This window comes from Melanerpes formicivorus, unplaced genomic scaffold (assembly GCF_026170545.1).
Source record: "Melanerpes formicivorus ecotype bairdi unplaced genomic scaffold, bMelFor1.0.p_v2 SCAF_143, whole genome shotgun sequence".
In the NCBI taxonomy this organism is placed as follows: Eukaryota; Metazoa; Chordata; class Aves; order Piciformes; family Picidae; genus Melanerpes; species Melanerpes formicivorus.
The window spans coordinates 168,026-185,763 of record NW_027142495.1 but is presented as its reverse complement, the minus strand read 5'-3'; the positions used below and the strand labels follow the sequence as shown (position 1 = coordinate 185,763).

Here is a 17,738-nt window from a genome sequence, read left to right as displayed (position 1 = left end):
AGCTAAGGACGTATTCCAGAAATAAGCGTACACTGAGACTCCTTTAAATTCCATTTTCTCCTTCTCCCCCCAGATTAAAGTTGCAGTGTCAGCAGACAGAGATTGCATTCGAGCCTACCAACCCCAGATTTCATCTACCAATTACAACACCTTGACACTCAACATGAAAACTGCTGAACCAGATAACCTTCTCTTCTATCTGGGGAGCAATGGAAAGGTAAGTTTCTGGCATCCATGTACTGAAGATGATGATAATAAAATCTTTTAAATGACCATTTATAAGTTTTTTCTCCTACTTGCAACTAAATATCTGATTGAGGCCCCTGACAAATGTGTTCAGTAGGGGGGGAAATATCTGTGTGCCTTAGATGATTTCAGAAATCCTCAAAGGTAGAAAATAGAAGAATCTGACTCCTTAGCATTGCCTCATGGCCATGTCATGAGAGTCCTTCTTCTATGATGGAGTGACTGCATCAGTGGATAAAGGAAGATCTCTGGATGTCATCAATCTGGACTTCTATTAAGGTGTTTGGCTCTATGCCCTACAACATCCTCCTCTCTAAATTGCAGAGAGATAGATCTGATAAGTGGACCTTTTGGTGGTTAGTGAATTGGTTGGATGATCATATCAAGAGGGTAGTGGTCAACAGTTTTATCTTTAGATAGAGATTGATGACCAGTGGCATCCCTCAGGGGTCTGTACTGGGGCCAGTGTTGTTTAATACCTTCATCAGTGACATAAACAGTGGGACCAAGTACACCCTTAGTAAGTTTGCAGGTGACACCAAGCTGAATGGTGAGGTTGTCACACCTGAGGGATGGAATATCATCCAGAAGGACATGGGCAAGATCAGAAGTAGGTCTGTGTGAACCTCATGAGGTTCAACAAGACCAAGTGCAACATCCAGCACCTGCGTCAGGCCAGTCTCTGGTATTAACACAGGCTGGGGAATGAAGAGAACAGCTCTGTGAAGAAGGACTTGGGGTGCTGGTGATGAAAAGCTGGACATAAACCAGACATGTTCTCACAGTTGAGGAGACACCTGTTTCTTAGTCTGCATCCCCAGCAGCATGGGGAGCAGGTGGAGAAATGTGATTCTGCCCCTCTGCTCTGCTGAGACTTCATCTGCAATACTGGGTCCAGCTCTGGAGTCCTCAACACAGGAGGGACATGGACCTGTTGGAGCGGGGCCAGAGGAGGCCACAACAGTGATGTGAGGGCTGGAACCCCTCTGCTGTGAGAACAGGCTGAGAGGGTTGGGGCTGTTCATCCTGGAGAAGAGAAGACTGCAAAGAGACCTTTTTGTGGCCTGTTGGTATTTAAAGGAGGCCTTATAGGAAAGATGGGGACAACATTTTTAGCAGGACCCAATGTGATAGGACAAGGGGCGGTGGTTTTAAACTAAGAGAGGAGAGATTTGCACAGAGTGGAAGCTACATGTTCAGTGCTGTGTGTTTGAACTAGCTCTGCTGTTTTTCAGACAGACTTCCTTGCACTGGAGATGCGTCGGGGTAAGGTAGCTCTGCTTTGGGACTTGGGCTCTGGACCAACAAGAGTGGAATACCCTGATTTTCAAATCAATAACAACAAATGGCACAGAATACATGCAACCAGGTAATTACAATGAGGATGGTGTAAGTGTTGATTAAGAAAATGGGTTATTAATTTTTTTTTTCATGAGGGCTGTATTGTAGAAATGTCCAGGTACTTAGTGAGTGAACATACGAAGAACACAAACCATCTTCTAAATTCTGCATTGCAAGTTTTCTTTATTGTCCATAAAGAGAAGCCAAAAGAATGTGTTGATTAATCTTGATGCTTCATCCCTGCAAGTGTTCAAGGCCAGACTGGATGAGGACTTGAGCAACCTGGTCTAGTGAAAGGAGTCTGTCCTGGGTTGAGTTTCCAGCTTGAGACAGAATGTAGATTTACCCCAAAGGAGTAAATAAAAACACTTGCACATAATTGGAAGTTAATAACAGCAATATTTACAAAAGCAGACAAAGTACAAAAGGTAGTAAGGTAAAACAAACCCAGAATTGGCAGTGGACGAGGCCTCCCAATGGACTGGGCCCCTATGCAGCAGAAAAGCAGTTTCCTGCCAGCAGAGCCTCCCACCCATATAACCAAAGCAAAAGCAGGAGTCAAGACAGAGAAGCTGAGTGGAAGGTCTGTCACTTAAATAGTGAAGCTGCAGAAAAAGGAAGGGAATAATGTATGATATAATTCGGTGCCTCCCCCTTTGGGCAGACTTTCCATCCCTCCAGGAGGAATTCCATCTTTACAGTACAACACTTCACCCTTTACCTACAACAGTGTCCCTGCCCATGGTAGTGGCGTTGGAGCTAGATGATCTCTAAGGTCCCTTCCAACCCAAACCATTCTACCCCTCCAGGTGGGATTCCATCTTTGTGGTATAACACTTAACCCTTAATCTACAACAGTGTCCCTTCCCGTGGTAAGAGGGTTGGAATCATTCATCATTCTATGATACGAGTCTGATTTGTAAAAGTATTCATTAATGATTGTGCTTGGCAGGTTTGGAAGAACAGGTACCCTCAGCATAGAGGAAACCAACTCAAACCAGAAGCCTTCACCTAAGAATGGGACCTCTCCAGGGACGGCCACCATCCTGGATGTTAACAAATCAACCCGCATGTTTATTGGAGGGCTTGGAGGGCAAATCAAGGTTAAATCCTGAGAGCACCATCTTTAAAATGTTTTTTTACTATGTTTGAGCTACACTTTTGACTTTGAAGTAATTTCATTAATTGGTTGCACAAGACACACTGATGCAAAGATGCTCTAAGAATGTTCTAGCATCCTAAAGTTAATGTTCCCTGGAAATTCCCAGGAGAGGCTATGTGTTCATTCATGATCCATAGATATTACACAATGAATTTGGTTTTCTTTTCCGCCTTCCATGGTTTCTTTTAGTTTCCTATTGATATTCATGCCATGAAGCATCTAAGTAGGTCAAGGACATCATTATTTTTACTTTTTTACTTGCTGCAGAGCTAATTTATTATGATTTAAATGGCCACTGTTAATAGTTATGCTAAAACATGTTGTTCTTCTATTATGATTTATATCTAATAACATTAGAGTTCAAGGAAAACAAGCAGGCAAAAATTATGCAGCATAATTTACTCAGTTCTTGCTGTTAATTATATTCATGAAGGATGTCTTGTCTGGCAGAAATCTCCTGCTGTTAAGGTGACCCACTTCAAAGGGTGCATGGGCGAAGCATCCCTGAATGGCAAATCCATCGGTCTTTGGAACTACATGGAAAGAGAGGGCAAGTGCAATGGCTGTTTTGGAAGGTACTTCATCTCATTCTCTTTATCTTTTGTCATAGATTTAGAATCATTTACATCTGGAATACAAATTTCTCTCCTAGCTAAAAATAATGAACTAAGAAAAATTGCAGTGTTTCATTGATCATTCGGCTCCGGCTCTGAACATGGTACTCTGCATGTGCCAGCAGTGTCAATTATTTCACTTTATGGAATTTTATCACTTATTAATCACTTTGTCAGAGGAATTCTGGTTTATGCATTGAAAGTAGGGACTGCCAGTGAACCAAACAATTCTCTTTTGCTTTCCAGAAAGACAAATTTATTCTTTCCAAGGTAAGAAACAGTGTAAAGCACTCGTAAAAAATAAAATAAAGTAAAATAAAATGGAATAGAGTAGAATACAATACAGTATAATAGAACAGAATAAAGCATAAGAATCACAGAATAAAGTAGAATATAATTAAAGTAAAATAATATAATAAAACAATAAAATAAAACCATAACAAAACTGGAGCCACTGAGCCACTGTAAGGGGATGACAGGCTATACTTGCTTCATGTTGAAGGAACTGAAAAGAAATATACTGGACCATATCCCCTTTTGCAGAATGTTTCACATATAAACAGCAGATGGTGCTGCTTGATTATCTGAGATTTTTTTCCAAGCAAGAAAAAGGGCTGATAAACATTTAGTGGATCATGTTTGATAAAAGCATCACATGCTTTAAGTAAGAGAATTTTCAACAACGGCAAGTGAGGAGTCCTGCACCTGGAGAGGAATAACCCCCTGCACCGGTTCAGGTGAGGGGTTGGCCTGCTGGAAAGCAGCTCCAAGGAGAATGACCTGGGTGTACTGATGGACAAGTTCACCATGAGCCAGCCAAAATGGCCAGTGGTCTCCTAGGGTGTATTAACTGAAGCATGGAGAGCAGGTGAAGGGAAGTTTTTCTTCCCTTCTATTCTGCCTGAGGACACATCTGGAGTCCTGGGACCAGTTCTTGGCTCCCCACATCATTAGAGACAGGAAACTACTGCAGAGAGTTGGGTGGAGGCTACAATGATGCTGAGGGGACTAAATCCTCTTTGTGAGGAGGAAAAGCTGAGAGACTTGGGGTTGTTTAGCCTGGAGAAGAGCAGCCTGAGATGGGGTTTGCTCAAAGCTCAACAACAGCTAAGGGGTGGGGTGTGAGAGCATGAGGCCAGACTCTTTTCAGTGACGCTCTTGGGCAGGACAAAGGGCAATAAGCACAAATGGGAATCCAGAAGATTCCATCTGACCAGGAAGAAAAAATTCTTTGCTCTGAGGGTACTTGAGCTCTGCCTAGAGAGGTTGTGGAGTCTTCTTCACCGGAGAGATTCCAAACCCACCTGGACATTGTGGTAATGAGCAACCTGCTGTAGGTGCCCCTGCTTTAGCAGGTTGGTTGGGCTAGATGATTTCCAGAGGCCCCTTCCAACCCCTGCCATACTGGGATTCTGTGTATTGTAACAACTATTTTTTCCCTTAAGGAATTGTTGGAGTTTTGATGTATTCAGAAAGAACGATTTTTATCTTGTATACATCCTGCCCCAAAGCTACCTTTTCTTCACAGAATCCTGGCATGCTGAAGCAGATGTTGTGAGATTCTGTAATGAAAATGGCCTTTGGCTGGAGTCATTCAGTTATTCATCACATGGATTCAAGTCTCTTTCCACACTTTCTAATTTCAAAGCCTGGGGCTTGCACAAACTGATGCAATTTTTAAGCTAAGATTTTTTACTCTTGTTTTCTGCTTCTGTAGCCCACAGGATGAGGATACTTCATTCCATTTTGATGGCAGTGGATACTCCGTTGTGGAGAGGGCACTTCGCTCAACAGTGACTCAGATCATCATATTTTTCAGCACCTTTTCACCTAATGGGCTGCTTCTGTACCTTGCTTCAAATGGCACTGTAAGGAAATAGATCAGATCCTTAAACTGTACAAAACCCTTTTTTGAGATCACTTGATGCTTTCTTGCTCTTTGTTATTTTGGGGGTTCAACTCCATCTCCAGAGGTCCCTTCAACCCATGCTATTCCATGACTATGGTTTTTTTTCAGCCTACATATATTAAAGCAAGTCCTTGTTTAGATCATCACCTGTCACTGACATCATAAGCAAAAGAAGTAAAGATAAGAACCCCAGAGATAAAACTTTATGTATAGTAAAGGACAAGACTATCATTGAAAGGAATTATTCATAATTTGTTTTAATTCTAGACTAAAATTCATGATTAGTTAACTAAAGGAAAGAAAAACAATCAGCAGGGACCACAAGCTACTTCTGTTCGACTTTGTAGGATATAAAATCTTTTGGAAATGAGCTTTAAGGAGGACAATGTAGTATTGAAGAGGTCTATTGAATTAAATCTGTAAGATGGGAACTCAGTGAATTGAAATTAATTAAATAAAACTCTCTGTAACAGCAATATAACCTAGACCCATCTCCAGACCTTCAGTGCTACATCATGCAGTTTACTGCATGCATAGCTGGTGGTTGTCCTTCCCTGAAGGAGGACAAAACTTTGTTCATGTACAAATTTTTTGAGTCACTGCATTATTCTTTTGCTATATGTACTAACTGCCTGAATACATTGCATGTTGTATTTCCACCTTTCCTGGTGGAAAAGGACCTGGGGTTGCTGGTCAACAGCTGGCTGAAGATGAGCTAATGTGTGCCCAGGTGGCCAAGAAGGCCAACAGCATCCTGGTTTGGATCATCAACATTGTGGTCAGCAGGACTATGGCAGTGACTGTACTCATCACTGATGAAGCTGCACCTCAAATAACTGTTCAGTTTTGGGCTCCTCCCTCCAAGAAGGACATTGATGTGCTGGAGTGGGTCCAGAGAAGGGCAGCTAAGCTGATAAAGGGTCTGAAGCACAAGTCTTTTGAGGAGCAGCTAAAGGATCTAGGGTTGTTTAGCCTGGAGAAAGGGAGGCTCAAAGGAGATCTCCTCACTCTCTACAACGCCCTGAGAGGAGGTTGAAGCAAAGTGGGTGTTGGTCTCTTCTCCCAAGCAACAAGTGGTATGATGAGAGGAAGAGGCCTCAAATTTCACCAGGGGAGGTTTAGGTTCAGCATTAGAAACAATTTCTTTCCCAAAGGGGTTCTCAAACACTGAAACAGGCTACCCAAGGCAGTGGTGGAGTCCCCATCCTCCCTGGAGGGATTTAAAAGCTATATAGATTTGGTGCTCAGCGGAGTGGTTTAGTCGTGGAGTTGTCAGCGCTGGGCTAGTGGGTGGACTTCATGATCTTCAAGGTCTCTTCCAACCAAAACAATTCTATGGTTCTGTGACACCTAACTTAAGTTTTACACTGCAGAGAGAAACTTTTTTATAAAATTGAGAAAGTCTTTTTTTACAGTGTGAAGAAGCTCTTTGCTTCTTGCAGAAAGAACGTGGTCATGTCTGATCACATGCCAACCACAGTCACAACTTCATCTAAAAAAAGAAGGCAAATGTGGCATTTATTTAAACCTTCCTCAGCTGAGTAATCAAGACCAATGATGCATTTAAGTAAAAATAACAACAAAACAAACCCAAAAGTCAGCCTTGGGAAGTAGATCTATCTTGATTTTCCTAAACATAGCTTGGGCCAAACAAATAGTCCGGGCACAGGAGTTACCAAACTTTAGTCTCGCCATAGGCCAAACCTGCCAATGAAGAACTTACTTTCAGGAATTTAATCTGTTTGTTTCAGTGTTGGATGTTTTTTTTTGTTTTGTTTTTTTTCTTCCTCACAGAGAGATTTCTTGTCCCTTGAGCTTGTTGATGGCAAAGTGAGACTGACTGTTGACCTGGGTTCAGGACCTCTTGCTCTGACAACAGAAAATCGTTACAACAATGGGACGTGGTATAAAATTTCATTCAGTCGCAACAAGAAACAAGGTAGGCTACAGACTGAAAAAAACCCCAACAAACCAGATTTGTCTGTATTCATTTTATGTAGTGACTCTTGTCTTTAGTGGTACCATTTTAGTTTTACTAATTGGACACCAAGCAGGATAGTGGAATTGAGGGGAAGTGGTTTAGAAGAACCTCTCTGAGACAGTTCACGATGCTGCCCACAGATCTGCGATAAAAAAAAAACAGATTTAGAAAGGTTACTTCCAAGGGAAGGGGGCCTGCAAGAAGGCTGCCTGTGGTGATAGGATGAGGGGAAATGATTTTAAATTAGAGAAGAGTAGATTTAGTTTGGACATTATGAGGAAGCTCTTCACCATGAGGGTAGTGGAATGCTGGAACAGGTTGCCCATGGAGGTAGCTGAGGCCCCTTTCTTGGAGATACTCGTGGTCAGGTTTGACTAGGCTCTGGGCAACATGATCTTTGGAAGTCCCTTCCAACCCAAACCATTTTATGATTCTGTGATCTGCATATATTTAAATTTCTTTACTGAATGAGTGTAAAAAGTGACAGACTTAGATTTTAGATCTGACTTAGATTTTAGATTTGGAAGAATTTATTTTTTTTTACAGTGAGGGTGGTGAGACACTGGCCCAGGTTACTCAGAGAAGTGGTAGATGCCTCATCCCTGCAAACTGGGATCTGCTGGAGGGTAGAGAGGCTCTGCAGAGGGACCTCGACAGGCTGGACAGATGGGCAGAATCCAATGGCATGAGATTTAACACATCCAAGTGCCGGGTTCTGCACATTGGCCACAACAACCCCATGCAGTGCTACAGGCTGGGGTCAGAGTGGCTGGAGAGCGGCCAGGCAGAGAGGGACCTGGGGGTACTGGTCGATGGCAGGCTGAACATGAGCCTGCAGTGTGCCCAGGCAGCCAAGAGGGCCAATGGCATCCTGGCATGCATCAGGAACAGTGTGGCCAGCAGGAGCAGGGAGGTCATTCTGCCCCTGTACACTGCACTGGTTAGGCCACACCTTGAGTACTGTGTCCAGTTCTGGGCCCCTCAGTTTAGGAAGGATGTTGACTTGCTGGAATGAGTCCAGAGAAGAGCAACAAAGCTGGTGAGGGGTGTGGAACACAAGCCCTATGAGGAAAGACTGAGGGAGCTGGGGTTGCTCAGCCTGGAGAAGAGGAGACTCAGGGGTGACCTTATCACTCTCTACAACTACCTGAAGGGAGGTTGTAGACAGGCGGATGATGGTCTCTTCTCCCAGGCAACCAGTACCAGAACAAGAGGACACAGTCTCAGGCTGCACCAGGGGAGGTTCAGGTTGGATATTAGGAAGAAGTTCTATACAGAAAGAGTGATTGCCCATTGGAATGGGCTGCCCAGGGAGGTGGTGGAGTCGCCGTCATTGGAGGTGTTCAGGAGGAGACTTGGTGGGGTGCTTGGTGCCATGGGTTAGCTGTTTGGGTGGGTTGGATTGGCTGATGGGTTGGACATGATGATCTTGAAGGTCTCTTCCAACCTGGTTTGGTTTATTCTAAAATAAAGGTTTATTCTAAAACATTCCAGGTCAGGTTGCCTGGGGCTCTGAGCAGCCTGCTTTATTTGAAGATGTCTCTTGCAGGAGGGTTGAATTCGATGACCTTTGAGAGTCGTTGTAGAATGCTTTCAGGATATTAGGAACAATTTCTTCCTCCAAAGTGTTGTCGAGCCCTGGAATAGGCTACCCAGGAGAGTGGTGGAATCTCTATTCCTTAAGTGTTTTCTAAAGCATTCTATGATGATCTTTTATCCAAGTCTGTACCAAGGATTATGTTTTCTGTCCTGAGTTTTAATAGTCCCTAGTAAAACAGTATTTTGGTGGCTATGTTTGGGAAGCTATGCATTAAAAATAATACTTGCTAATAGCTCTAACAGGTTCTCAGATATATTTATTTTTTTTTCTGTAGACCTCTCCAGGTTTGGTTTTGGCAGAGAAGCACAAATTACATTAGCAGAATAGATTGAAGTGCAATAAATTACTCACTCTAACAAAAAAAGAAGAAGATTGTCCATACATGTTTGAGTCAATTAATACATTTTCCTTTATTAAAGACAAGGTGGCCAGAATGGAAGAGTGTCTATTTGTGTCTTTCTCCAGACCTTTAGTTTCTTCTCTTTGCAGGAATTTTGGTAGTCACAGATGCATATAACCTTAATTACAAAGAAACCAAACAAGGAGAATCTCCTGGGGTTGCCTCAGACCTGAACCGCTCTGATAAGGACCCAATCTTCATTGGTGGGCTGCCAAGATCAAGGGCTGTGAGGTAGTGTGTCCTTTAATTGCTGCTAAGAAAAGTCATGTGGGAGAAAGAAGCTTATAATACGTGGGAAAAGTGACTGGTCACATTGCAGAATTATAGGAACATAGTCAGGAAATGTAGGAACACAGCCAGGATGGCCAAAGCCCTCTTGGAATTAAATCTGACAAAGAAAGTAAAAGAGAACAAGAAGAGCTTCTGCAAATACATAAATGGCAAAAGGAAGAACAGGGAAAATGTGTCCCCACTCCTGAATGAGGTGAGAGCCCTGGTGACAGGATGCAGAGAAAGCAGAGTAACTGAATGATTTCTTTGCTTCAGTCTTTACTGCTAAGACCAGCCCTCATGAATCCCAGAGCTTGGAAGTAAGGGGGAAAGCTTGATGGAAGGAAGAATCTTCACTGGTCAGTGAGGATTGGGTTATAGATAATTTGAGCAAACTGAACACCCCCAAGTCCCTGATGGGCCCTGATGGGATGCACCTGCAAGTGCTAAGCATGCTGGCTGATGTGGTTGCTCTACCACTCTCCATTTTGAAAAGATCATGGAAAATGAGAGAGGTACCTGAGGACTGGAGGAAAGCCAGTGTCACTCCAGTCTTCTGAAAGGGCAAGAAGGAAAACTGCAGATCAGTCAGCCTTACATCCACCCCTGGAGAGGTGATGGAGCAGCTCATTCTGAAGGTCCTCTCTAAGTACATGGAATAAAAGAAGGTTATGAGGAGCATCCAGCATGGATTTACCAAAAGGAAATCATGTTTGACTAATCTGATAGCTTTCCATGATGGTGTGAATGAATGGGTGGGCACAGGGAGAGCAGTGGATGTTGTCTACTTTGACTTTAGCAAGGCTTTTGACACTGCCTCTTCTATATGTAGGCAAGCTTAGGATGACTGGGTTAGAAGAGTAGACAGTGAGGTGGATTATGAACTGCCTAAACAACAGAGCTCAGAGGGTTGTGATCAGTGGTACAGAGTCCAGTCAGAGACCTGTAGCTAGTGGTGTTCCCCAGGGGTCAGTGCTGGATCCAGTCTTGTTCAGTATCTTCATCCATGACCTGGATGAGAGGATAGAGTATCCTCAGCAGGTTTGGTGACCCAGCTTTAGCAGGGAGGTTGGACTAGATGGTCTCCAAAAGTCCCTTCCAACCCCCAGCACCCTGGCTTTCTTGTAATTGAGTTTGGAAACTTGGACCAGATCAACAAGAAGATACAGGTATTTTAGAATAGGTAGAAATAGATATTTTACAGACTGTCTCTAGTTTATAACTTTTGCATTGCACATCCCTGCTGAACTTGCAGTGTCTCATTTCTTCCAGTGGCTTCACTTTGAAAGGAAAAACATAGCCAAAATATCCAATTAAATTGTCTGCATGCTCTTGACAATGAGGTAAATTCCAGGACAATATTTGTTTCCATGCAGTGATAGCAGAGTTGCAGACTTATTAATATTTGCTGGCAGAGCAGCCTGTAAGGGAGTATGGCAGGGACAGCATTGGATTTCTCTAACTTAAGCCTGCAACCCAATTAGGCATCACCTTAAAGGTCTGGAAAATTACCTGGCTTGGCCACACAGCACTGCAAGCTTGTGTGTTTCCATTTGGGGATGATGTTATCTGACTCTTTTTAAGGTTAGAGTTCATGCCTGCTGAGAGTAAAACCCAAATTACCTCTGTTTTCACTTGCACTGGGCTAGCTGCATTCTTCAAAACAGGTCTCACTGCTTCTTCAACTTTAGCTTTTCACCCAGGAGATTCCAAGGAAAAAAAGCCTTGTTTTGTGTTTCAGGAAAGGTCTTAGTAGTAGAATGTACGTGGGATGCATCAAGAACCTGGAAATATCCCGTTCAACATTTGACTTGCTTAGAAATTCTTATGGAGTACGAAAAGGCTGTGTATTGGAGGTAGGAGACTTTTAAGCTTTGTGACTTGATCTTTACTGTTATTGAATAATAGTGTTAGTGGTAAAATGTAGTGAGCTGAAGTGAAATATCTTGAGAAATTCAAAGATCATCAAATCTGTCCTTGAAATATTTTGTTCTTACTGGATCGCAGATACAGATCAAGTTAGTAATGCTTTTTCTTCCTCACTGAACAGCCTATTCGTAGTGTGAGCATCTTGAACAATGGCTACATTGAGTTGGTACCTAAGCCCTTAAGCCCAGAATCAGAAGTGATGGCAACTTTTGCTACGAAGAACAGCAGCGGGATCATCCTTGCTGGACTCAGCAGGGGACTGGGAAGGCGCCGACGTAGACAGGCACATTTGGCAAGTACTGAAAACAACAATTCTTTGGATGGGGTTGCCATCTTTATTTTTTAATATCAAGTCAGATTTTTATGACTATTAACTTGCAAAAACAGAGAAAAAATTTATTTGGCTTAAGAAGGCTCTCAGTGTGCACTTGCAGCCCAGAAAGCCAATCAGATCCTGGGCTGCATCAGAAGTGTGGCCAACAGGTCAAGGGAGGTGATTCTCCCCCTCTACTCAGCTCTGCTGAGACCCCCCCTGGAGTACTGTGTCCAGTTCTGGAGCCCCTATTACAAGAGGGATATAGACGTGCTGGAACATCCAGAGAAGGGCCACAAGGATGATCAGAGGGCTGGAGCACCTCTCCTATGAGGAGAGACTGAGGGAGTTGGGGCTGTTTAGTCTGGAGAAGAGAAGGCTCCAAGGTGACCTAATTGTGGCCTTCCAGTATCTGAAGGGGGCCTACAGGAAGGCTGGGGAGGGACTTCTCAGGATATCAGGTAGTGATAGGACTAGGGGGATTGGAATGAAGCTGGAGGTGGGGAGATTCAAGCTGGATGTGAGGAGGAAGTTCTTCATGAGAGTGGTGAAGCCCTGGAATGGGTTGTCCAGGGAGGTGGCCGGGGCGCCGTCCCTGGAGGTGTTTAAGACTAGGCTAGATAAGGCTCTGTCCAGCCTGATCTAGTGTGGGGTGTCCCTGGCCATGGCAGGGGGGTTGGAACTAGATGATCCTTGTGGTCCATTCCAACCCTGACTGATACTATGATACTATGAAATACAGAGGCTAATTGGGGAGTAGAGGGCAGTGGTAGAAGACATATCTCTGGAGCTATTCCAGGTCAGGTTTGACAGGGCTCTGAGCAATCTACTGTAGAATAGAATAGAATAGAATAGAATAGAATAGAATAGAATAGAATAGAATAGAATACAATACAATACAATACAATACAATACAATACAATACAATACAATACAATACAATACAATACAATACAATACAATACAATACAATACAATACAATACAATGCACCAGACCAGACCAGTTTGGAAGGGACCTTCAAGATCATCACGGCCAACCCATCATCCAACACCACCTAATCAACTAAATTGTGCAACTAAGCACCCCTTCAAGTACTTGAAGATGTTCCAGATGTCCTGCTCACTGCAGAGAGCTTGGACTAGGTGACCTTTAAATGTCCTTCCAACCCATTCTGTGATACTTGCTGTAGCAGAGGAGAGGGACTTACTATGGTTGCTAGGACTCAAAATGTTTTTTTGCAACAGGAAGGAAAACTGCATATGAAGCACACAAAGAGTATTGTTTTCCATTTCTGTTAGTCTGAAAAAGTTATTGAAGGGTTTGAGATGAACAGCTTTCTCATATCTGGTAGACTTTTAGAACTCCTGGAATCCAAGGACAAAGTCTTCCTATTTCCTTCCTCAGAGTGGAGGAGTAAGTTGGTGGTGGTATAAAAACCTGCAATTTAACCTGATTTTTTTCTCACAACCAGAGAAATTTCCAGCTCTCATGTTTTCTGTTAGAAGGCTTTGCCTTCTCAGAGGTACCACCACATCACTATTAGTTTTTGAGTTTCATTAAAAAGTTTGTTTACAGCTCATTTGGAGGTGTTAGGGTTTTGTTTGCTTGTTGTGTTTCTTTTGTGTGTTTTTTTGTTCAAAGTATGCTCTAGTTAAACCCTGAGTGGCTGAAAATTAAGTTATAGTTAAAATCGAACCTTCTGATTAAATCCACAGCCCTTCTTTTCCATCATGCTGATTGATGGCCAGCTTGTCGTGCATGTTAATGCTGGAGATAGAGCAAGTACTAGAAAAGTAACTCTTCAGGCTGCTAATGGAACATACAGTGATGGACAAGAACACTCTGTCATCCTGATCCGGAGTAAGAGGTAGATGTGACTCTGAACAGTACTACCTGGTTAATTATTGTGTGCCTTTGTCGGCTCACTGTTCCCCTAGGAACTGCCCTTGCCAGCTCATTAGGCAGAACAATCAGGGCTGTGTCTTTCTGCTGTTAATGGAGATGTTCTGATTTACATGGTAATTGTATACAGCATGCAGCCCCCGATGAAGCTGTAGTTAAAAGCTCTCATAAACATCTTGGGCCACTTGAGTAAAGGATACTAAATAGTATTGGAGACAAATAGAGCTATCAAAATGATTTAGAAATGCATTTGACAATACTCTACATGCTAAACATTATCTAAGGAGAAGATCTTCTAGTTCTAAGACATTGAAAGGATTATCAAAGTGTTGGAGTCTTTATTTCTTAGGATGTTTTTGAGGCTGAAAGGAATGCTTTTCATTTGCAAATGAGTGTCTGAGGCACTCCTTGAATGTTTTTTGCTACTTTATCTTTTTCAGGATCATAACTGTTCAAGTGGATGAGAGTAACCCTGCAGAACTGAGGCTTGGTTCTTCAGCAGAAATGAGCCCCATGAATATATCTAACTTCTACGCGGGTGGCATTCCAGCAGGAGAGGGCATTTTAGGGCTCAAAATGGCTGGCTCCTTTCATGGCTGTATCAGCAACCTTATCTTTAACAAGGAGTAAGTCAGAAGAGTAGCTGCCCTGGTTTGGAAAACGTTCATAATTGCTAATTATTGCAGTTTGTGACCTCTTCCATGACACTATCTATTTGCCTGGCTTCTAACTTAACCCAAACATGATACTTGATGACCTGATCTTATAACAGGCAGGAAATGGATGCTACCAACTACATTTCCAATCACCATTAAAAATGTCTTTAATATGTGTAGAGACACTGCCGGAAGTCCAACTTTTTCTACTATGATTTCATCTACATTCACAGACAATGCTTTTCCAAAACTATTGTCTGTTAATATTGTTCCAGGAACAGATCATTTGCCACTTCCCAGTCTTTGTGTGTCCTGCAGTGCCACTTCTTTTCTTTTCTCTTCTCCTCTTACTGCTGAAAGACCCTGTAAAATACTCTTGTGCTTGAGAACTCTAGGGATTTAGGATTTCAATTCTTAAAATGTAAGGTGTGGTGTTGTTGGTTTTTTTTAAACACAGGCTTTTGTATTTCACCACTTCCATGAAGTATGAACACGTGGATTTGGACAGCTGCTTTTTGTCAGAGAAGCCTAAACCAGCCATAAGGCCAGAGGACATCGAGATTCAACATGAACTTCAGGCTTTCCCACTTCCCCTGAGACCTTTTGCAGACACAAAAAAGGTATGTATTGCATGCAAGCTTTTGCCTCTTACAAGACAGTTTAACAGCAAGATGCAGTTGAGCTTTATGGAGAATTTTCAAACTATGGACTGTGCATGTTTGCTTTGTGTATGATATGGTTCAAAGACTCACAGAATGGTGGGGGTTGAAAGGAACCTCTGGAGCTCATCCAGTCACTGCTAAAGTAGGGTTACTCAGAGCACGTTGCCCAGGATAACAATGTCCAGGCAGGTTTGGAATCTCTCCAGAAAAGGAGACTCCACATCCTCTCTGGGCAGCCTGCTCCAGGACTCCTGCATCCTTACAGCATCACTCCTGTCAGGCAGTTGTAGAGAGCAAGACAGTCTCTCCTCGGCCTCCTTTTCTCCAGGCTAAACAACCCCAGTTCTCTCAGCTGTTCCTTACAAGACCTGTTCTCCAGCCCCTTCACTAGCTTTGTTGCCCTTCTCTGGACCCACTTTAGGACCTCAATATCTTTGAAGACAGGCTCTTTAGCAGGGCCTGTTGTGACAGGACAAACAGTGATGGTTTTACACTAAAAGAAGGAGATTCAGACTTTAGAGAAAGAAGAGGTGTTTTACAATGAGGGTGTTGAGGCACTGGCCCGGTTTGCCCAGAGAGGTAGTAGATTCCTCCATCCCTGGAACCATGTCCTGATGGATATCCCTGCTAACTGCATGGGGATTGGACTAGATGGCCTTTAAAGGTCCCTTCCAACCTAAACCGTTCTCTGATTCTATGCTTTCTGAGCCTAAAGATAACTCAGAATGGGAGTTTAACTGGTTGATGTTGCTCTGTATTTTGTTTCCCTCCTTAGGATATTCTGCATAGGCACATTGTCACTATTCTTAATAAAGTTCTTCCATTAACAGGTTGTTTGTGCAAAAGATGAGCTACCTGCTCATGTTCAAGGTGCCCATCAGTTTGGACTTGCCAAAGGCAGCCACTTAACACTGCTCTTCAACCAGTCTACTGTCAGGAAGAAGTGAGTATATCCTAAATCACACCTGCACAGAGTATGTTATCTTGTATTGAGCTACCAGAAGCACACTAATGGTTCTCATGAGTGCTTTTCATGCATTACCAGCTTTGAACACGTCCCTAACTTCAGGTTTCTGTGGGTTCCTCATAGAAGAAGGTATCACAACCACCACAATATCATTAATGTGGCTTTCTCAGGTTTGTGATCATGAGTTTAACTGATGGTCAGAGTTCTGCTTTCTTTTCCCCACAGACTCGAGAGCCCCAGTGTCCCTTCTGTATGTTTTTTGCTTTCTGTTTTCCACATACAGAACCCAGCTGGTCTCTGTTCCTTGAATGCAGATGACATCTCACCCTCTCTACTGGATATTCTGCAATTGCATCTTCTGTGTCTGTTTCATTCTTCAGGTCACTGAAGGAGATGAGACTCCTGAGAGAATCTTTTTTTTTATTAAGACTTAAAATGTGACCTTTCTGCCACTCTTATTTGTTTGAGAGGCTCCCAACAAGGTCTTCAAAATGCAGACTACAAAACACTTAGAGTTCTTGCATGGAATCAGAATCTTTCAGGTTGTAATTTCAACTGAGGAAGCCTCTGCAGGCATTGAGAAAAGGACCTTTTTAGCTTCTGTTGTAACTATTGGACATAAGGACACTGCAGAGGACTGATGCTGTGTAGTCTGAACCTAATAACTCTGTAATAAATGGCTCAGTCAGCTCCTCTACCTTTTTTAAGCCTCCCTCTGTTCTCAGGCTGCCCATTATACCCCAGCAAGCTTGGCTAACAATAATGGATGCCATCACATTATTCTGGAATTGGTTCCTTCCTAGGGGCAGTAGGCAAGCCTGTGGTCACTAACAGCTGAGCCAGTCCCTCTTAAAGCCCAGCTCACTCTGTGCCAAGCATTTTTTCTGTCTTTGATGGGTACAGCACTGATTTCTATCATGAAAGCCATAATAAATCATGCTTTCTTAATATCAATGCAAATCCTGTTTTTCTGGCTCTTGTAATAATAAATTCCCTTTCATAGTAAGACTTAGCAGTGCAGAACACCTCTCAGTAACACCAAGTTGCTGGGTTTTTTTTCTCCAGACTCTCCATCCAGCTGAATATCCGAACCTTTGCCTCCAGTGGCCTGATTTATTACATGGCTCACCAAAACCAGGTTGATTATGCAGCCCTGCAGCTTCATGGGGGACAGCTCTACTTCTCATTTGATCTGGGCAAAGGCAAAGCAGTGGCTTTTCACCCTGCAGTTATCCATGATGGAAAATGGCATACGGTAGGTAGTGACCAATCTTGCACTGCAGTTTGCCTTCCCTGGAGCTACTGGGGTGGCTTTTCTCTGCCTTTCATCTTTGGGTTTTTGTGTTGCAAAACTAACAAGGTTTTAAGCAAACAGCCAAGTAACTTGGATTTGAGTGTAATTACTTCATTTTAAAATGTTCATTAATTGGTCACAGACTCACAGGTTATTTTCAGTTGGAAGGGACCTTTAAAGGTCATCTGGTCCAACACCCCTGCAGTCAGCAGGGATAGCTGCAACTAGAGCAGGCTGCCCCAAACAACTTGGCCTGAAAGTTTTCCCTGGATGGGACTTCTCCCACCAATCTGGGAACACTGTGCCGGTCTCTCACCATCCTCAGTGTAAACAATTTCTTCCTTCTCTCTAGTCTATATCTCCCTCTTTCACTTTAAATCCATCATTCTTTGTCCTATCAGAGTTATGCATTGATTCCAGCATCCTACTACTGTGAACTATCTCAAATTATTTAGAATTAAAGTAGTTTACCAACTATGTGCTAATAGCC

The 17,738-nt window shown here is 42.9% G+C and overlaps 1 protein-coding gene across 1 annotated transcript in view; it reads left to right on the top strand.

The window, feature by feature from the left end:
* The window catches only part of LAMA1 (laminin subunit alpha 1), a 118,877-nt gene that overhangs the window by 92,704 nt on the left and 8,435 nt on the right, over nt 1-17,738 (top strand). The window contains exons 45-58 of the mRNA XM_068168614.1: nt 74-217; nt 1,482-1,615; nt 2,540-2,690; nt 3,200-3,324; nt 5,081-5,231; nt 7,067-7,211; nt 9,343-9,484; nt 11,265-11,379; nt 11,574-11,744; nt 13,483-13,634; nt 14,110-14,295; nt 14,783-14,945; nt 15,818-15,930; nt 17,020-17,209. Of these exons, the coding sequence (XP_068024715.1) occupies nt 74-217; nt 1,482-1,615; nt 2,540-2,690; nt 3,200-3,324; nt 5,081-5,231; nt 7,067-7,211; nt 9,343-9,484; nt 11,265-11,379; nt 11,574-11,744; nt 13,483-13,634; nt 14,110-14,295; nt 14,783-14,945; nt 15,818-15,930; nt 17,020-17,209 (2,082 nt within the window). The remainder of the gene's footprint in view (nt 1-73; nt 218-1,481; nt 1,616-2,539; nt 2,691-3,199; nt 3,325-5,080; nt 5,232-7,066; nt 7,212-9,342; nt 9,485-11,264; nt 11,380-11,573; nt 11,745-13,482; nt 13,635-14,109; nt 14,296-14,782; nt 14,946-15,817; nt 15,931-17,019; nt 17,210-17,738) is intronic.